Below are 22,470 nucleotides of genomic sequence, written 5' to 3'. Positions count from 1 at the left end.
TGTGATCAAAATATATTCAAGTTACAGTTAAATAATGAATATAGGCTTAAATTGCTGTCTCTCAGCTTAAATTTGAGTGTATTTATATCCAAATTGGAGGAAGGGTTTATGAATTACAGCTCTTTAAATTGTAGCCCCCTCTTTTTCAAGGGACCAAAAGTAATTGGACAATTGTCTATAAAGCTGTTTCATGGACAGGTGTGGGCTATTCCTTTGTTATTTCTTCATCAATTAAGCAGATAAAAGGTATGGAGTTGATTCCAGGTGTGGTATTCACATTTGGAAGCTGTTGCTGTGAACCCATAACATGCCGTCAAAGGAGCTCTTAATGTAAGTGACACATGCCATTGTAAGGCTTCAAAAGAAAAACGATCAGAGAGATAGCAAGAACATTAGGAGTGGCCAAATCAACAGTTTGGTTAAAGAAAATACACATTGGTGAGTGCTCAAGACAAAAAGGCCTGGACGTCCACAGAAGACAACAGTGGTGGATGATCGTAGAAACCTTTCCATCATAAAAAAAAAAACCTTCACAACATCCAGCCAAGTGTAGAACACTCTCCAGGAGGTAGGCATATCATTATCCAAGTCTACCATAATGAGAAGACTTCACGAGAGCAAATACAGAAGTTCACCACAAGGTGCAAATGATTCATAAGCTTCAAAAATAGAAAGGGCAGATAAGACTTTGCCAAAGAACATCTAAAAAAACAGCCCAGTTCTGGAACAGCATTCTTTGGACAGATGAAACTAAGATCAACATTTATCAGAATGATGGGAAGAAAAAAGTATGGAGAAGGCTTGGAACGGCTCATTATCCAAAGCATACCACATCATCTGTAAACACGGTGGAGGCAGTGTGATGGCATGGTCATGCATGGCGTCAAATGGCACTGGGACGCTAGTGTTTATGGATGATGTTACAGAAGACAGAAGCTGCTGGATGAATTCTGAAGTGTATAGGGATATATGGTCTGCTCAGATTCAGACTAATTCAGCAAATGGGATTGGACAAATTCAGCAAACATTTCAGATGGACAATGACCCAAAACATACTGCGAAAGTCAGTCACATGATCTCAACCCGATCGAGCATGCATTTCACTGGCTGAAGACAAAACGTAAGGCAGAAAGACCCCCGAACAAACAACAACTCTGACAGCTGCAGTAAAGATGTGGTAAAGCATCACAAAGGAGTAAACCCAGCGTTGAGTGATGTCCATGTGTTCCATGTGTTCGTAACTCAATGCCTGCAAAGGATTCTTGACAAAGTATAACAAATTTACATTTTATTTATGACTGTGTTAATTTGTCCAATTACATTTGAGCCCCTTAAATTGTGTCAGTGTGCAAATATTTCTGGAACTAATTGTACATCAGGGTTGCATTCAAACTTAACTAAACTTCATTAACTATGTGTGAACTTAAAAGATGATTGCAATTGGAAGTGATTTTTTAATTCAATTTGGAAATGTTTATTATTGTCATGATTGGGGCTTAATTATTCACATCCAGTGAACTTGAGGTTTTTAATTCTGTTTATTCAGTATTCAGTTATTTTTTTATCTATTGGCCTGTTAAATATGTTATATGAAATGTGAGTAGCATTGATGGAGTGTATATGTTGGTGCGCTGCTGCTGTCACTTTATCCTTTGCTGGTAAACTACTGTTCCCTTCCTGCCCAACGCACAGACCAGAGTAGGTGAGCAGTATGTGCTAAAAGCATGTGAATAGAGACAGGGCCTCAGATACAAAGAAAAAAAGTTTCTCAATTTTGTTTATGGAATTATTGGACCTCACACTGTAAGCTGATGTTATTGTTTCTTTACTTCTAAAAATCATGTTTATTTTGATCTTACTAGAAATGTATATCCATTTGGAATTATAAAGGTTAAAGACACTTTAATCAAGACATTCTCAAAGCATCATGATTATGTTTTAAAATGTTCTTGCATAGTTCTAACATCTATGTTTATAACCATGTTACATAGGTGATAAAGTTAATCGAGAATTTTCATATACAGTGATATGCTGGCTACAAAAAAAAAGAATTACTCATTTAAGTTAACTATGACGATATACCACAACATTTCCAATAGATGGCAATGTATAAACCTGTAAATAGCACAGACAAAATAGATTCTGTACATTTTGATTGAATAATTTTTTTAATCTGTATGTTTTACAAAATGTTATAACATAACTATCCCAGTAGATGGCGATATGGAGACTGAAGCGCAAAATGATACTTATAAGATTTCGGAATCTGATTCAGAATGATCCTATCAGATTTTTTCATATAAATGTTTTTCGGAATATGGAATTCTGGATCATTCTGATCGCTAAAGAAGTGTGGAATAACGTGCCCCAGGCCACAAAAAATCATGAAAAACCAGCCCCAGGAAACTAGAAGAGGGTAATCTCGCAAAAGCAGAGAAAAGAACCAAAAGAGCAGAAAAAGGTGGGGGAAAAACAAGAAGATGGCAGTAAGGAGTAGCAGGAACAAAAGATGAAAGAGGTCAGGAGCTACTTCTCTTAAGTAACTCTCACACCTGTCAATCGCCTTTTCCAATCGGGCTCCTGCAGCTCTATGTAGAATTTGGCCTGTCTTTCATATTCGTCGTGGTCAAGTATTCTAACCGCTATGGTCTTCCTGCAAGGGGGGGACACAAGACGAGGTACACAATACAAAGGAAAAGGTGAAGGACATGGGCAGGAGGTGGGGGAAGGGAGGGGAGGGAAGATTGTGCACGTTCCTCAAACAAACACACACACACACACACACACAAACACATCCTAAAAAGGGCTCGTTTCACTATTCAAAACCAGACTCCTTTTGATATTAACCTATCCCCTGGGTTATGGATAGATTTATTGATGGAACAGTTTGTCAAAAGGAGGAAACCAGATTGAATTGGCAGAAACATTTAGTACTCACTTTGTTTTTTCCCTATTAAGTAATTTACATTCAAGATAAAAGCTTCTAACTGTCTTTATCTGTCTTCACCTTTAATCACAATACAAATATTGTTATGTCTGTGTACACTGATATTGTTTTGTCTAGGTCTGGTTGATTGACAGCAAAAATTCACTGGTTGAGTGACAGCAAAGACTAGTACTTTGAACTCATACTTTTTTGGGATCTATAATGGCCCTGGAAACCACTGTTTATGTTGGACTCAGCTTCATACAATCTCGGGGTTCACATAAAAAAAAAAATACCTCACCATTACATAAATGTGAATTAAAGGTGACAGTAAAACTAGACCAAAAAGAAGTGCTTGTTAGTGTGCTGCTCCTGGATCAGAGAGGAAAATAATGCACTATGAGGAATGGTAAAATATGACTTCACTCCCGCGATGAATACAGTAGGTCCGCATGAGCACAGAGTAATTAAAAGATCCAGTAGGGGGAGCCAGACATGATGAATGAAAGAGGGGGTTAAGGGGTACGGGAGGGACCAAAGCCCAGGAAGGGAATTACCCCACCTTTCCTTTCACTCATCTCCACCATCCGAGGCTCTCCCATCTCAAGGAAGAAGTTCTTGTTTTTCTCATACTCCTCGTCATCGATAATATTGATCTGTATAGTTTTGCTGAAACAGAGGGAAAGAGAAAGAGAGAGAAAGAACACAAGGTTGCAGAGAAAAAAGCGTATGGAGAGTGAGGAGTGGAAGGGAGAAGAACAGTAAGAAGCATGCATCGTCAAATGACACAAAAGCAACAGCACAGAAACAAGGCTGGAAGATGAGTGGAAGTGGAGTCCAAAAATAATATTGATTTCTTTATTTGTAAAATCTAAAACACTGTATATAGGTTGTGAATATGAGTAATATAAATAAGTCAAGGAGTTGTACAGTGTAGGATTGACACATTCATAACAAGATACAAGAATATTTGTAAGTTTTGCTAAATTCCGAATAACCTCCTTCCCCTTCCGCTCTATGTTTGCAAGCATGCCCCCGGCATTTGGCCCAAAACTGAGGGAGTGAACATTTGTGCTGGTTTTATTATTTAAAAGTGGAACATCAATTGCATAATTCAAGTTACAAATGTGTCGCCAGGTTGATGGATCTATTTATCACAGGAACACGTGACGACGGAGGGCTGGTTTAGGATTCACAGTATGATTATGAAGGGCTTTACTGATTATCCTATGAAGTCTTACTTTAAACATGTATATGTTCTTGTTTTTAGACATGTAATGTACACATTAGAATGGTGGAATGCTTTTCCTTCATAGCATTGAATATTCTTCACAACAGCAGGTTGAAATGTACATTTTGCTTGGCTTGGCTAAGTATGAGACACAGTCTTGGGAGTCTATACATTTCAAATGGTTATGCTACCCAAATATGGAAACTAAGACAACACTCAGAGGCACATACTGTGCACCCGTAGATTGAAGACACACTCCAGCAAATACTTTGTAAAGAACACTAGAGGAAAAATGTAGCCTGATATAACCAGATGATGTTTGTGTTGCATTAGCCAACTCATGACAGTGCCTATAGGAGTTGACAAGATTGCACAAACATATCTGGGATGAGGGTACATCTAGGTAAACATTTAGGTCTGAACATGTTTTCTATCACCACAGAGCTATTGCAGAGATGAACAACTACTAGATTATCGACTGGTGATATCTTGTTAAACAATCACGGCTATCTAAAATCACTCATATCAAATGCAACCATGATAGGATATCAAGGTAATATTTTATTCTTGATTGCAGTTAGCACACAAAAACTATTGTAGTTCATGTCATAATGGTGGGACACTAGCAGCAGAATAGCATAGCTGGCCGTGTAGTGCAAAGCTCAGTGTTAGTATTATTTTTGTTGTACTTTGCTTTTGTGGCAAATATTTCTCATAGGAATCTGTGCCAGGCAATTCAGCTTTTTTTTATGAACTCTTCCCACAGAATGCTTTGCTTACCACATTTTTCCCGACAAGATTAACATTTTAATACAGCTAACTACAGCTAATAAAAGAAACATCCACGGTCCAAAATGTATTTCCCACAGTAAATGTAGGCTAATCAAACATTCTGAATCTTGTTAACTTTGACACACAACCAAATGTCAAAATTGTTTTGGATGGGGAATCATGGTATCTTCTATTTATTTTGGGCCTGCTGTCTGAATGTTTTCCTGCTCATTGTTTACATTAGCTTTCCACTGATCAAGTGTAATTAATGATTGTTTTACTCTTGCAATCTGAAAAACACCACTGGCATATGTTGTGGGATTTGCTGCTGTTGTCCTGAATAGAAATTCTTATTTTGATTAGTTGCCCGGCAACCGTTTCCTCTCCAGCTTTAGCAGTGAAGAGGCTTTGGACATTTTGTAAACTGCCTACTATTCTTACATTTGTTTTGCATAAATGGCAAAGATATGTATTGTTAGTCATGTTATCCTCTAATACCACAATGCTATCTGTACACTATGCATCCTCCCAACACTCTACTGTATGTGAGTGTTGTTATCTTTATCAAAAGCTGACCATTTGGTTTTTTGGGGCGGTGCATTAGTAAAACATAAATCATGATTTGTTTAATTCAAAATGGAGATATCCAACCAGTCCAAGATTAATAATTTTCTTCATTGGGTTCAAGGACTGTCTATCTTGATCTAGATTCCACAGCCATGATTATGGTGAGGTACTCGGATGCAGAGATCAAGAGATAAACACTGGGTTTAAAGCGCATTGCCTATTGATTGACCAGATTTTCCATGTTCCTGTCTTGAAAGCTAGACATTCGTGGTGCAGGATCTAGTTATGCAGAGCTATGTGTCACAGTTTACTGTTATCATGATGACTTTCTCCTGGTCCAATCTGTGCCAATGACGTCATCACCCATAAATGAAGACCTTCCCCAACCAGAAGCCTTGGATGAACAGTGATGTCTACCAAAGGCACGCGACTACCAAAGGCACGCGACGCAAAAAATGACCACAAACTGCAAATCGAGGAGCACTTCAACAACAACTCTGATCCTCGACACATGTGGCAAGGCATCCAAGCCATTACAGACTACCGGCCAAACAACTCCACCCCCACAGTCAGTGACGTCTCCATCACCGACGAGTTAAACAGGTTCTACGCTCGCTTCGACAGGGACAACAAAGAGCCAGCAATCAAAGCTGAACTCCCCCCAGACACCCCTCCCCTCAGTCTATCCTTCGCAGATGTGCTGTCTGCACTGAGCAGGGTGAATGCACGCAAGACTGCTATTCCTGATGGAGTCCCCTGGCGTGCTCAGGACGTGCTGGTCAGCTGGCCGAGGTCTTCACTGACATTCTTAACCTGTCACTGGCCCAGGCGGTGGTCCCCACATGCTTCACGACCGCAATCATTGTACCAGTGGCGAAGGAGTCTTCTGCATCTAGCCTGAATTACTTCTGACCTGTCGAACTCACCCCCATGATCATGAAGTGCTTCGAAAGACTAGTTCTGGCCCACCTCAAGTCCTGCCTCACCCAAACACTGCCTACCAGTCAAACAGGTCTACAGTGGAAAAGCATTTCCCTTAATCAAAGCTGTCGTTCTGTCCCTGAGAGTTAACAAGGCAGGCTAATTGCTCTGCAAGTTGTTCACGGCAAAAAACACTAACATGCCTAACCCAAAAACTATTTTGGTAATTACCATACATGTTTTTATTTTAATGGATTCTCATTCACCACAAGCAAATCCACTATTAGGTAGAAAACGACTTAATTAGCTGTGTGCTTTTCATATGTGACAATTATGAAGGACAAAACATAGAAATAAATGAATAAATAAATGTACCAATAAATATATTTAGACATAAAGTATAATAATAAATGTATTAATCAATATTATTTGTCCTTAAGCTAATTAACTAAGCAAACATTTAAATTCAGATATTTCAAGATCATTCATATGCCTTGGAGGCAGCAACCTAGACTACTGGACTCATCTTAGGCTACATACTCGGATTTGTACCCTTAAATATTGTAGTTTCAATGCACACATCCTGAAATCGTCTTGCTTAGACATGTTATTAGTTAGATCAAACAAATTATGTTTTAAATCTGTTATACAGTTAACTGTTAAACAACTCCATTTATGACTCTACAATGAATTTGCATTGGTGTAATTGATTATTACATTTACATTTAAGTAATGTAGTTTACTCCTTGAATTAAAATATATTTTGCATTATTTATTACCTCTTGATGTGATTTTTGTATCTTCATATTTAAGTTGATGCATCATCCAGAGTAGCCTAAATTAGTGTCTGCATTTCATTTTATACTTATTCATACAGGCATCCCATTGGAAATTTAGCAAATAACCTTGGTGTTGCAATCACCATAATGTTAGCAGTTGACCTTGTTATGGACATTTTAAAATGGTCTGCTTTTCTATTGCCTGGGATGTAACTCTGGTCTTTGTGACACATCTGAATGATACAGTGGGACAAAAATGTTTTTTGTCAGCCTCCAATTGTGCAAGTTCTCCCACTATTGATCATAGGTACACATCAACTATGAGAGACAAAATGAGGAAAGAAAATCCAGAAAATCACATTGTAGGACTTTTAATGAATTTATTGGTAAATTATGGTGGAAAATAAGTATTTGTTTTTACCAAAAAGTTTTTACCAAAAAGTTCTATTTTGGTTTCATCTGACCACATGACATTCTCCCAATCCTCTTCTGGACCATCCAAATGTTCTCTAGCAAACCTCAGACGGGCCTGGACATATACTGGCTTAAGCAGGGGGACACGTCTGGCACTGCAGGATTTGAGTCCCTGGCGGCGTAGTGTGTTACTGATGGTAGCCTTTGTTACTTTGGTCCCAGCTCTCTGCAGGTCATTCACTAGGTCCCCCTGTGTGGTTCTGGGATTTTTGCTCAACGTTCTTGTCATCATTTTGACCCCACGGGGTGAGATCTTGCGTGGAGCCCCGGATCGAGGGAGATTATCAGTGGTCTTGTATGTCTTCCATTTTCTTATAATTGCTTCCACAGTTGAATTCTTCACACCAAGCTGCTTACCTATTGCAGATTCAGTCTTCCCAGCCTGGTGCAGGTCTATAATTTTGTTTCTGGTGTCCTTTGACAGCTCTTTGGTCTTGGCCATAGTGGAGTTTGGAGTGTGATTGTTTGAGGTTGTGGACAGGTGTCTTTCATACTGATAACAAGTTCAAACATGTGCCATTAATACAGGTAACGAGTGGAGGACAGAGGAGCCTCTAAAAGAAGAAGTTACAGGTCTGTGAGAGCCAGAAATCTTGCTTGTTTGTAGGTGACCAAATACTTATTTTACAGAGGAATTTACCAAAGAATTAATAAAAAATCCTACAACGTGATTTTCTGGATTTTTTTTCTCATTTTGTCTCTCATAGTTGAAGTGTATCTATGATGAAAATTACAGGCCTCTCTCATCTTTTTAAGTGGAAGAACTTGCACAATTGGTGGCTGACTAAATACTTTTTTGCCACACTGTATCAGTGGATCATTGGGTCCTCTGACCATCTGTCAATCTGCCTAAATATATAAGGGTATCTGTCCTTCGTTCTTCAGGAATGTGGCCGACTGTCATTTACGATGTTCCTCTATCCCCATGAGGGAAGTAGGAGCAATTTGCCCCTTTTGGGTAAAACCTATGCATTGTTGACTTAAGACAGCTGTGAAATATCAAATTCCCCACCCCTTTTACTGTATGAGTACTGATGACTGTTCTGTGTTACTCTAGAGATGCCTCATGGTTTATTCTGTAGTCCTGGACGCCTCTCTCCTTGCAAGTAAATAAAAAATTCTAATTGTGTTAAGAGAATTTTGTCTTTATACTTACTTCCAAAAGGTTCTACTTGATGGAATTACTATCACAACCTTCACTGCAATGACACACACAGAATGTTGTAGAATATACCATTTTAATTATACAATCTTCACACTCTCAAATTAGTCTCTCAAAAAGTTGGAGATGGTATGCTTAAATGCTATGATCTGTTCTTTGTTTGTTACATATTTTCCCCCTTCTCCATTAGCCTTACAATCAGGGCTTGGAGTGCTTAGCAGAGAAGCTGCAAACGACTTTCTTTTTAAAATTGAGACATTTCCTTTCGCGAATATGGAAAAAAAAACAGTGCCCATGTTTTTTTAGTAGCTCTGATCAGCAAAAGCCAACAAATACAGCACTATCAGAGAGACCCATGACCAAACCACTGTTACTCACTGAAGCACAGAACACTTGGGATTGGACTGTCTCCAGATTTCAACTAGCTTTTGAAGGGATAAGCCATCCCTTTTAAAGTCTGTGCAACAAAGTGACTCTTCTGAACAACGAATATAAAGCTGGTTCAAAAAATGAGGGGGCATTTCCAATGCATGAGCTCTGATCAGGATTACACATGCCGGCTTGGTCACGGCTTTGTCAAAGAAGATTTCCAGATGGAACTTTTAGAGAAGCCAAGTCTAGGCCTACATGAAGTTTAACCCAGAGAAAGAGAGAAAGAGATTGACAGATACTGGATGAGTCATGACAGAGTGAGTGAATGACAATGACAGTAATGGAGAGAAAGAGGGGTAATGGATGGGGGGGTGACATAGAGGACATGAAGGGTAAATGCAAAGCAAACAACAGAGAGAATGGTTGAGAGAGAAAAAGAGAGTGAGACTGAGAGAGGACAAATAGTGAAGGGGCTTCTTTAGCCCTGTGTCAGTCCTATCCTTGTGAGCCAGCCCTTCAACAGAGTTGAATCAGCCAATGCTCTGTTTGAATCAAAGCCGACCACTAGCTGTCATCCAGCATCGCCCCAGTCTGCATCCTTTCCCTATCCAAACTCCTACTAAAAGACATCCATCCAGCAAAAGAAAAGTGTCAATGGTCTCACTGAAGGTCAACACCAGTGATTTTGTTGATGTCAGTAAATGTTTTTAACCATATTCTTTTCAGTAAAAGACAACTATTAATAGTTAGATTTAAATTCTGTTTGCAGAAAATCTCTTGTAAATGAAAATGAATTATTAAACATTATTTTGGCATTCACTTTACCGCACCGTTGTGACAAAAAGAGAGCTGAGCCAGAAGGCAAAGCTCTCGATATACCGATCAATTTTCGTTCCTACCCTCACCTATGGTCATGAAGGCTGGGTCATGACCGAAAGAACAAGATCGCGAGTACAAGCGGCTGAAATGGGTTTTCTCAGAAAGGTGGCCGGCTTCTCTGTTAGGGATAGGGTGAGAAGCTCAGCCATCTGTGAGGAACTCGGAGTAGAGCCGCTGATCCTTTGCATTGAAAGGAGCCAGTTGAGGTGGTTCAGGCATCTGGTAAGGACGCCCCCAGGACGTCTCCCTAGGGAGGTGTTCCAGGCACATCCAGCTGGGAGGAGACCTCGGGGTAGGCCCAGGAATAGGTGGAGAGATTATATTTGCCTGGGAACGCCTCGGGATCCCCCAGTCAGAGCTGGCAAATGTGGCTCGAGAAAGGGACATTTGGGGTCCCCTGCTGGTGCTGCTGCCCCCGCGACCCGATACCGGATAAGCGGATGAAGATGAGAGACAAGATGAGAGATTTTGGCGAGGAAATGTCATTAATCAAACATAAGTCACAGAGTGGCTTTGTGAGGATAAGGGGACTGTGCCTTTTCCAAAATGTTTTTTGACAATGGAAAAGACATTAGTAATGATCTTATAATGTAGGCCATTACTAAAAACAGAATTTTCCAGATCTTGACATCCTTCTTCTACACTCTGTACTATTCAAGTCCAACTTTTGTGGTTATTAAACCTCGTTGTGGGTTTTCAAGTGTATTGTATCTTTGCTATATCCACTTGAAGCCAATTGACTTCCACTGGGCAGAGGTAGACACATTTTGGGCTAAAATAAACTTCAAGATGTTGTTGCAAATGCATCACTTTATACAGTCTTTTTTTACTCAACTTTATCATGGGTGCCAATCTTGTTATGGAAAAATCTAAAAACATCCCTTAGGCTACTGCCATAATGTGATGTCGTTCTTCTAGGGTTCTGGCCTGATGCACGTGAATGCAACTCTCCCCTCAGGTCGCAATCACGTGGACAACGCCAGGGTGCCCTTGAACATAGCTCTCCCCTCAGATCGAATCACCTGAATTCTAACCATCTGTGTTTGTTCTGTGTTCCCTATTTAGTTCAGGTCTGTGTCTCATTTCTTTTGTGAGGTATTGTTTTTCATGTGTGCATCATGACTAAGCCTGTGTTTTCCTTGATGTACAAATTCGGACTATCCTCCTCGTGTCCTGACCAGTGCATAAGATAGTTACGTGACCTTAGGGGATGGTCATGACCTTCCATGATAAACACAAGTAGTAGCATTAAAAGACCACCCATGATCATTTTCGAAAGATTATGTATGCCACTCCCAACAGAGCCATGTAGGGTTCCCCCCGATATAAAATCTCCCACCATCTAAAGACACAAGGGATGAAATTACTAAGTGTGACGGTTGGCTTTGCCTGCAAGCAAACACAAAGCATCTTCTTAATGTTCCAGACAGACATTTGGCAATGTTCTTTTTGGCTCTGTTATGCATGCTCTGTACAACCTCCTTCAACGGTTTGTCTGCAGATGAATCCATAAATTGGGTTTGACAAAGAGTAAATGGCAGGTTGCATACATTTCTAACACAGCAGATTATGTAATTTTCCATTTTCAGTTCTGCCTAAGACTGATCTGTACCTTGGAAATATTAATAAAATAACCTTGAAAGCAAAAGCTGTTATTGTTATCTGATGGAAATAATATCATATTAATAATAATAACAATAATTTAAACTTTTATTAGTTTCATTCCATAAATACATTTCAAAGTGCAGAACAGCATCCACAAAAAGCAGTAATTTAAAAACATAAACATCATTAATAAAGAGACTGAAGGTGGAAAACCTTCATGACGTGGTCAGAGGTGACCAGGAACCAGGCAAAGGCAGGCAGCACAATATCATAAGACTGATGCTACCTGTGTCTGCCTTAAAGATGCAGTCTGGGATTTTGCTAACTTTTTTATACTGCCCATTTTGATATGGATGTTTGTGTTATATAGTTTTTATGTGTATAATACAATGGCATTTCTAGAAATTTTTACATGGGGTGGCAGATGGGTGGCAAGTTGAATTTCAATGGTGGCATATAATTATATTGTTAGTCCACTTTATAAAAATGACGAAGATTTTGGTATGTGCTTCCATTTAACAACCTCTAGCTATGTATTTAGGGATAGTTAACATGTTCACTGAGATCACTTATCTACTAAATTCTTTGAATCTGAGATTTGAATAGCTTGCTAGTTACAGAACACAGAAAACATGACGACCCTTATAGCTACGTTTAACGATAGCTAGCTACGTGACGAGGTAGGCTACTTGTTAACCAGCTGTTGTCATTTAGGATGCGTTATAACTTGCTAAAGTTGCATGATTACACTGATCCACCTGTCACTATATGCAAGCAGGCAAGATCCATTTATTTTGTAGCTTTATTTACACTATGTTGTCATTATTTAGAGATGTAAACAAAATAATAATTTTTTCATAGCCATCTTCTATGTGATTGTTGTGATCCTTCATTTCAGTTGCCAAGATTCGTTGTTGACCTGGGGGATGCTGTTGCCTAGGAAAATGTCAACATGGGCCTCTTCTGAGACTGGGTACAAGTCCTCACCCCTGAATGATTAGGAAATAGAGAGTGCTGAGCAGATGCACAGGGAGGCCTCAACTCTAGAGGAAGAACAAGAAGCTCTCACCCCATCTATGTTTTTTTTATGATTTTGAAGACACTGAAACATTCATGGATAAAATGGACAAAAGAGGACTTAGTGTAAATTTTGTGTTAACAGAACTTCTCTGTTAATTATTTTTGTTGATGAGGACACCTATGAGCTGTCTTTAAACCGTCAGCTAAAGCTGGTTTCCACACAACAAAAATTACAAGATCCAGAGTAAACAGGAAAGTGTTTTGGAAGTGTTCATCTGGCCATACAACATCATAGGATTAAACCAACGTCTACTGACTCTAGACAAAGCTGAATACACAGTACATAAAGAAACAATGTGGTAGTGTAAGTGTTGAATATTTGATGGAGTGATTAAATGTTTAATGGTCTAACTGACAAATCATGTATTTTTAGGTTATGCCATTAACTTTAAGCTTTTGGGCTACATTAATTGACATTCAATAATGTCTGTTGTGCTCTTTTGGACCTGTTCTACTTGTAATTTATGCAACTGAATCAACTTTTAGGATAGGGGTTAAATTAGACCTTAGATAATCAATCCCAAGTCACATAACACTTATATTCCTCCCAACAATGTTTTAAGTCCATAACTACATAATTACTCTAGAATTATAAAATGTACTTGTTCCAGACAACCCTAGATAAATGAATATTTCTGTAAACAGATGTTGACCTAACTTCTACATGGGGCAAAGTGAAACTTCCCACCTTTCTGCAACAGGCTATAGAAAATTCAACACTTCCAGTTAACAATTTCAACTCGGCAAAAGACCATCAAAACAGTTGAACTGACATTGAAATAGTTGCTCACAGATCCACGGCACAATGCACCTTACACAGCATGTTCACATTTGTGTAATATGTTGAATCTATGGTAAATACATAAATGGTAATCCTGTATAAACTGCAAAAGGGTGTCCTGTTTAACTTTGTAACATGTAGAGCCCAGATCAACTTTATTGTAACTGCAATAAGCAGCATTCTCAACCATCAACCTCCAAGTCATGGCTGTCTATTACATATAACCAAGCAATGGCTACTCAAACAAAAACTGACCATGGCAGGCATAGTGAAAATGACTGCATGTGTATGTATGCATGTGTATGTATGCATGTATCTGCACTCAGCAGCTTTCTAAACCACCAGCATCTCATTCTTGACTATAACCAGCACTTCAGTCTTCAAATTAATATATTTCAGTTGGATGTTATCAAAAATTTTAATCCTGAAACAAAATACAATTGAATTGTATTTCAGTCTCTTCAAATGATCTTGGAAAAAATTACTTTTGCATAACTGACAAGCACAAGCATCATCAGACTAGAGCGTTTTTTCAACATGTAATCGAAGCAAAAACACTTCTGTTTTCTATATCTATGCTTGAACCGCTTGGACCTAGTGTTATATCTTGACAAAAGATATTGAATGAAATCACACAGAAATTTGAACATTAGTTAACTCTTCTTCCTCCATTAGTACACTCAAATTAATGACGTCATATCCATACTGTACATGACACCTAGCATCGAACCGTGTGTCAAACCAAGATGTCCACAAAGTGACCAATGGCGATCATCAGTGGGCATAACTTCTTATTCAGGAACGCTCATATTAACTGACAAATGGTGAACATCAGTGGGCGTAACTTAATATGCAGTAGGCATGTTCTACATGAGAATTACAGTGGCACTCAAAATAATTCAACCCTCTTGGACTTCTCCATATTTTATTGCGTTACAAATGGATCAAATGGGTTTAATCAAGTTTGTGCTTCTGATCAACACAAAAAAAGTCCATAATGTAAAAGTTGATTGTTACAATCGGGGTAGAATATAAGAACATTTCCAAGGCATTGAATATCTCTTAGTATACCTCATTGAATATCGCAGTGTTCACCATTATTAAAATATCTAATGAATAAGGCACAACAGTAAATCTGTCAGGAACATGCTCAAAAACAGAATATCCTGGTGAGAGGAGCACAACAGTGACAAGGCTTCACAAAAGTGGCCTTTAGTGGTGACAAAGCAAGTTACATTGTCACCATTGCTAATCATGAATCTGCTAGGATGGCTATGACATGCAGAGTTTCCCAGGGATTAGTTCTCGGACCGCTTCTGTTCAATCTCTATATGCTACCTCTGGCCAAATTCTACAGCACAACAACATTAACTACGATAGCTACGCCGATGATACTTAAATATACAGCTCTGGAAAAAATGAAGAGACCACTCTTAATTTTTCTTAAATTAAATTTCAATATGTATGTCAGCCATTCCATTCGAGTGTGTGTTAAATTCCAACACAGGCACACCTCATTTTACTTAATGAGGTACTTATTAGGTGATTACCTGAACCAAATCTAATTTAATGAGGAACAGTATAAAACCCACTGCTATGGTCATCACTATCCTCTTACAATAGGTCCAGCTGGATGGCAAAAACAGTGTAGTAACTCAAAGGTAATTTGAATAAAAAAATTACTATTCAGCATGACAAAAGAGTTGAAAAGAAAAGCTTTGAGTGAGGAAAAGTAGGGTTCAATTCTGGCTTTACTGGCAGAGGGATACAGTGAGCGTCAGGTTGCTTCCATTCTGAAAATTTCTAAGACGGTATTAGTAAAGAGCTGGATTCTCTGGCCCTAAAAACCAGGGACCAAGTGCGTAATCTTGGTGTTCTGATAGACTCAGACCTCACATTTAACAGTCATATCAAAGCGGTCACCAAAACAGCATTCTATCATCTTAAAAAAATTGCGAGAATCAAGGGCGTGTCCAAAAAAGACCAAGAGAAACTCATACATGCTTTTATCAATAGCAGGGTTGACTAATGTAATGGCCCCTTAACTGTGAAACAGCTGCAGCTCATTCAGAACGCTGCTGCTAATATGTTAACTAGGACCAAGAGAACAGATAAATCTTGTTAAATCTTTGCACTGGCTTCCAGTCAGTTACAGAATTAATTAAGTGGTGCTTTCAGTTTATAAATCACTGAATGGTTTAGGACCCAAATACATTTCTGATATGTTTGAAGAATATAAACCGAGCAGGGCTCTTAGATCCATTAACACCGGTCAGCTAGTAGAGCCCAGAGTCCAAACCAAACATGGAGAAGCTGTGTTTAGCAGTTATGCTACACACAACTGGATTAAACTACCAGAAGATCTTTTACATGCCCCAAATGTCACTTTAAATCCAGGTTAAAAACACTTCTCTTTTCATGCGCCTATGACTGAGCGCTTAAACTTAACCACACTGTTTAGCCTTACAGCTTTTATATCTTCCTATGTTCTCATCCTGTTTTTATTCTATGTTTTATTATTATGATGTTGTTTTGATATTTTCATTTGAGTATTTGTTTTTATGTTATTATATATGTTTGTTTTTCTTTGTAAAGCACATTGAATTGCTTCTATGTATGAATTGTGCTGTATAAATAAACATGCTTGCTTCATACTGAAGGAAAATGGCAAAAAGAAAGCCTTTGTTGATAATAACTTACATCAAATCTTGGCAATGACCCCATACATACAGTACAGCCAAAGCCACACAATGGCTTAAAAAAATGTCAATGTCCTGGAGTGAGTGGCCCAGTCAAAGAACTCACAAACCTCAATCCAATTTAAAATATGTATTGAAAAGGTTGTTCCAACACCCTTTTCAACTGGACTGCCAGTGTTTGTAAAAAACTGATAAGGCCCAACTTTCCAACTCCATCGTCAGTCACTTTGAAAGAGGAAAAATCACAGATAGAAAAACTATTCCTCAACAAAACTATTCCTCCTTTGTGGCTTTCTCAATTATAACCTTCCAACCACTTACAGTACATCATATTTCTATGCACACTGGTGGCTATAAGCTGCCCAAGTATCTGGCAGTCCAAAAGTTCCTACCATTAACAATGTATTTGGTATTCATGTTCGAAGCAGGAGCATGAAAGATTCCAAAAGGAGGCTCCAAACAGCACCAAATGCAAGACTCCTCTCACAGTTTCCCATCCTGAATGGCCCAAAAAGCCTTTTCCTTTTGTATATCAAGTGTAAGCCACTCAAGTTCATTATTGTTCTTTATTTCTCATAGATTTCCTGTCACCAAATAATATTTTGTTATTTTTTGTTTTATTTAAGATGTTGGTTCCCATAGTTGTGCAGTGCACAAGTGAAGTATTCCTCTTAGCTAGGAGGAAGTCCCATGGCATTACATTTACAAGGCTACCAAAACATTTGTAAATCTTCCCACAAAGTGTCATTAATCATAGTATTTTCAATAGCTACTCATAAGCCTATCTGCATCTGTGTACAGAAATGTAATTAGAGAGGCCATCAACTGGTCATAAGGGGCTGAGAGGAATATTACAACAATTCTGTTTCTTAACGTTGCTTTCCACAGAAATACATATATTCTGCCAAGTTATTTCAGGATTTCTTGATATGTAGGCTTACTTGAGCAGCAGCCAGGGCCGTCAGTAATTTTGGTTTTTGCACAAAAGCAATATAACACTAAAATAGTCAGTCATCAGAGACGAGGTGGGCTTGATTATCAGAATGTGTTTATAGCTTCTCTTCATCTTAACCTTTGCTATTCTTACGCAAGTCACTTCTGCCATCATCCCCTCTGTGTCTCTGCCAATTAGAGGTCTAATAAACATTGTTAAACCCAGTTACAAAGTCTGACAAACAGAGTTTCAGCCAATTGGAACGCCTGATAAACATTTTAGGCAGCAGACAGCCTTGTAGCAACTGATAATATAATAACTGCCAATCAAGTATTAAATATTCACAGTTGAATATTTTATCACATGCATAATAAACTTAACACTAACAGTAAAGGTTCACACCCTACCCTGTTTAACCTCAAGTCATAAAAAGTGTTAAATAGGGCTCTTCTTTTTTTTTAAAGGAATACACTTGCTTTAGGACACAATAAATTCACCACCATGATGAATTTACCTCTATTTAGAATTTGTAAGAAAAATTCCCCAATAAACTACTATTCCTCTGCCATAAAAAGACAGATCTATGTGGAAGTGGTTTACTGTGGTCTTGTTCTTGGTTGGTCCAGAAGATGTCCCCATTAAAAAATGTTGGATGTTCATCAGATACCTTCTTGTGGTTCTGGAGATGTCCTGTCACGTTGTTTGGTTAGTATGGTAGTAAAATTACACTTCGGAGAATGTTCTAAACAATTATTGACATATCCAGTGATATCCAGGAACATACAGGGAACTATAGAATTGTTATTATGTCCATGAGTGAGATCTGTTGGTTAGTCTAACATAGACAATGTCTCATAGGTCTATAGCCCTAGTCAGAAAACAGGTAAAAACAGGTTTTTAAGGTATTAAAGAAAGACTTCTTTTAGGTTGTTATTTAATTGGTTTATATAATTACACTGTTGATGACACAGTATACCAACTTTATAATGTAAAAATCATCCATAATGTAAATATTATATTATGCGCAAAACATTATTACATTATAAATGCAACTCATTTATGGTATTCATATTGTAATACATTATCAACATTTAGTATATTCTAAATATAAGGGATATGACATTATTTGCAGTGATTACATTACTCACAGTTTACTACATTGTTACAGGCATTCTTGGCCAGCAGAAAAAAAGACAAAGATGATGTCCAGGATCCCTGATGCTTATAGCATGCACAGCCTACTGACTAACCCCTGAAAATGGATGGAATCAGAGTCATTGAAATAGGCAAGCTTTTATGTGTCTTCTTCCCAATTCCTTCCAAACCTGATTCGGGAGAGTATTCGATATCTTTGAAAAAGAGCCTGCAGGAAGTTTTACACGGTTTGCCGTTTTGAGACTCTTTTTGAGACTGACTTAACTGCACCATGTATCTGCAATCATGCAAAGCTTAAGTAATTTTATTTAATTTGGGGTATTTTATGCTTTATTGACAGAGGAGATGAAGTGGGTAAGCTGAAAGAGAGAGTGTACTGAATAAGCAGTTGGGTTGAACAGCACCAATGCAGCATTGGAGGCAGCAGCTTAGACTGCTGGACCGCACAAAAGATTTCAACCTTTGGTCTTCTTGCTCCCCTGTGGTCCTTGGTTCCTTAGGCCACTGCCCCTGTCTGTTGCTAGTCCGATGAACCGGCATTGACAGCCCCAGTCGTGTGACCCTTGGGCCAGAGCATTAGAGGGCACCCGCCATAGCCTTGGATAATGACAGTCATCGGCCGAGTGTTTGTCTGTCCTCATGAGAGGCCAGGCCAGATCCAAGAGGTCCAAATTAGCGTAGGCTCAACAACGATTTCATTAACAAGAATAGCATCTCCTCCTAAAGCCAAAAGTAGTCAACTTTTATGCTTGTCAACATGTGTATTCAAAGCAAAGCATACAGACTGCATTGATAACATCTATGAGTGGGTGGTCTTGTGAAATTAAAAAGGAGGTACAGTTTTAATTTGTTATGTTTGAATGCAGCATATATTATCTTGTCTGATAAAGACAGTAGGACATGAAGGAGAAATCCTGGCTATATGGTATGATATTTCACAGGCTGAGGGGAGTTAAAGGTACCTGACAGGTCCTTGGCGGGCTATGCACTAAGTCTAAGGAAGCTAAGCACACGAAAGTCTCACAATATCACAACACTTTCTTCATAACTACTAACAAAGCAAAAGAACATGGCCCTGCTGTATAACTTATTTTAAGAATATGACTACATCCTCTCTGACAATTCAACCATCCTTATTTGCATCTACATGATATAGCAGGGTTGAAAGTAATGTATCGCTCCAGTGACCAGCAGAATTACACCAACAATCACATTCTATTTGCCGCATCGGTGGATGGTACACTCAGAAACATCAAGACATATTTACATTGTAATGGATTTTACATGCCTCCTAAAAAGATATCTTTGGATTTAACCTGCATCCTCTCAAAAGTGTCAATGCTGATGCCTGAGGCACTTTCCAAGTGAAAAAGTCAGAACAGACTTCCTAACAGAGGACAGTGCCCTGTCTATATAAGGTAACTGTTTCTCCATGCAAAGCACACGGAGCCCGATTTATATTGCTCACTTCAAAGCAATCAGTTTGCCTGTGTATGAAATGTCTTGTCATTAATCCGTTTAAAAGTACAAGCACAGGGGCTTTTCCATTTCAACACATTGGTGCTCTACTCACACTGGTGGAATGTTTATCCTCCAAGGACTACATGTTGTCATTATATCCCCTACCACTCTACCCATGGAAAATGTCTTGGCCCAACTGCCATATCAGTATATCATTTAGAGTTCCAGTTCGATGGGGGGTGGAGGGGGTGTTTCTTTCTTAAAATCTGAATCGATAGCAGCTGTGTTGTTTTTAATATGATATGGATTGAAATAATATATGTGACATGCCAAGTTTGTATTTGACGTCGAATGAATGAGAAGTTTCTTTGGAGTTTAAAATAAATTACAGTTCAAAATGTACTGGTGTGTGTGTGGTGGTGGTGGTGGTGTGTGTGAGCATTTATTATTAAGTGTTAATAAATTAGCAATTAATAAGCAATTGTGTAGGTGATTCAGGTGAATGAGCTCAGAGCTGCAACAACATTTTCAAACTTCTAGGGGTACCAGAGGGGAGAATCGAGGACCAACGATATGGTCTCCCAGTCCTGTCTCCCAGTCCATGCTGCCCTCTTTCCACATTGTTTAATTATTTGAAGGTGGATTGTGTGCTATGTAGACCTTCAAAAGATGATCAAGCATTCATAGTACACACAAAATCTTTTAAGTTTGCACCAATTGTCCATATAAATCCACAACAATAAAAAGGAATTGCTGATAGGCAGTGAAGAGACTAGGTGTGTCAGTGAATATGAAAGATCAGTCAAGGTATGAGACACGCAGCTCAAAAACCTCCTCTTTTGATCATGTCCTGAGACAATGGCACTATACTACTGGCATACAATACCATGTTGCAATAAATAACTGCATTCTATAATTAATGTTCTCTAAGTATAAAGCGGATTGAAAATATAATTTGACGAATTGCAAAATAAGACCTTCATTTATTATATTTGGATTAATTGTGCATCTACTCGACCAATTACTATGTCTAGAAAAGCAAGATGTATTTTTACGTCAGATGCTGATGTGCTTTTAATTTCTGATCATAATTATTTTAAATTGTTTTATAGTCAGGACATAGGCCTAAACCCCCAGCAGACAGTTATTTGGCAAAGCTTAACGTGAGTTTGGCATCCTAACTAATACAAGCAGCTATTGCTCAACCCAATGTTTAAATGTTTTAGGTCACTTAAAAAATGTAATGTAGGCTTCCTGCACAAATATCCATGCCATCAGACAGTGAATTACACATTCCTGATCACCTACTACACCAACTTAGTTAAGAACTCCCCTCACCTGGTTGTGAGTATATTAGTTGGACAGCAACTGATAAGATATACTATAAACCAGCAGACAGTAGGCCCTGGAATGAGTTGTACACCCCTAATCCTACACCAACTAAACTTGACATACATTTCCCTTTGTTAGTTTTGTATATATGTTTTTGTCACTTTGATCATTTACGTTTTTTATTTTTATATATTTTTTAGTAGGAAACTGAAAATAAGAATATTGTTGTTAATATGACTTAAATGCATATAATTATAAACACTTTTCCAGCTTCCAAATGGTGCAAGGGCCATTTGATGACATCAGAAACATAACAACCAAAAGTTGAACTACATTTGGAGATTGTAAATGCTGAAAGTTGCCTTACAATTTACAATTAAATTAGTAATTTTACAATATTGGTTAAATATTCAACTTTAAGACTAGTGATATCACTTAATAGTGCTCAATGTAAGCCATTCCATATGACCAGCATTTCTTCTTTTTAACAATGTTTCACAGCAATTAAACCTCCATGAGAAGAACACAACAAACAACAAAGAAGTACTTTAATTTTTACCTATTCTTTGGATCAATAGAATGATATTGTAAAAAGCTACATTTATTCATTTAAAAGTTATTTAGATTGGACAATATTTCCCTAATGCTCTCTCTACCTTTCCCATCAGTGTCACTAGAGGCCTTATCATCGACCTAGCTTCCAAATTGAGAATACTTTCTACAATTTTCTCTTTAAATCAAATTAAGTGTGACAGGTTTCTTCAAAAGCACATCTACAGTGAATTTGGAAAGTATTCAGACCCCTGAGATGTTCCTTGAACTTCATTGGAGTCCACCTGTGGTAAATTCAATCAATTGAAATGATTTGGAAACGCACAAATGAAAACAGGATGCTCCTGTGCTCAATTTCTAGTGCCACAGCAAAGGGCCTGAATGTAAATGTGATATTTGTGATGTCTTAATAAATTTGCTAAAATTTCTAAAAACCATAGCCACTGTTGGGTATTTGCTTGGCCATTGTGGGGTACAGTGTTTTGATTCATGAGAAAAAATATATTTAATCCATTTTACAGTAAGGCTTTAACAAAACATTTTGGAAAAGGTGAAGTACTTTCCAAATGCACTGTTTAAGCTAGTTGTATATAGCCATAACATAACTGAGTTATGTATATACACACACAGTGGATATATAAACTTTACACAGCCTTGTTAAAAGAGGAGGGCATATCTGCAGACCGCAATTCGGGGGCATAACCTAATAACCTTAAAATTAAGTTACGCCCATTGATGGTTTCCATTGATGTGGTGTTTTTGTGCTTGCGTTTATGAAAGAGGAATTAC

At 38.2% G+C, this 22,470-nt stretch overlaps 1 protein-coding gene across 6 annotated transcripts in view; it reads right to left on the bottom strand.

Annotated features, from left to right (window-relative positions):
* The window catches only part of slc8a1a (solute carrier family 8 member 1a), a 63,269-nt gene that overhangs the window by 24,441 nt on the left and 16,358 nt on the right, over positions 1-22,470 (bottom strand). For 5 of the 6 annotated variants that reach the window (XM_010898553.4, XM_020049626.3, XM_010898550.4 and 2 more), the window contains one exon: positions 3,489-3,595. In XM_010898553.4, the coding sequence (XP_010896855.2) occupies positions 3,489-3,595 (107 nt within the window). Of the gene's footprint in view, positions 1-3,488; positions 3,596-22,470 lie in introns of those variants that run through there. The other variant, XM_020049628.3, reaches the window with a different exon arrangement.

The sequence above is a fragment of the Esox lucius genome, chromosome 9 (assembly GCF_011004845.1).
Source record: "Esox lucius isolate fEsoLuc1 chromosome 9, fEsoLuc1.pri, whole genome shotgun sequence".
Classification (NCBI taxonomy): Eukaryota; Metazoa; Chordata; class Actinopteri; order Esociformes; family Esocidae; genus Esox; species Esox lucius.
Note: the sequence above shows the minus strand (reverse complement) of the source record. Positions and strands in the feature narration are given on the sequence as shown.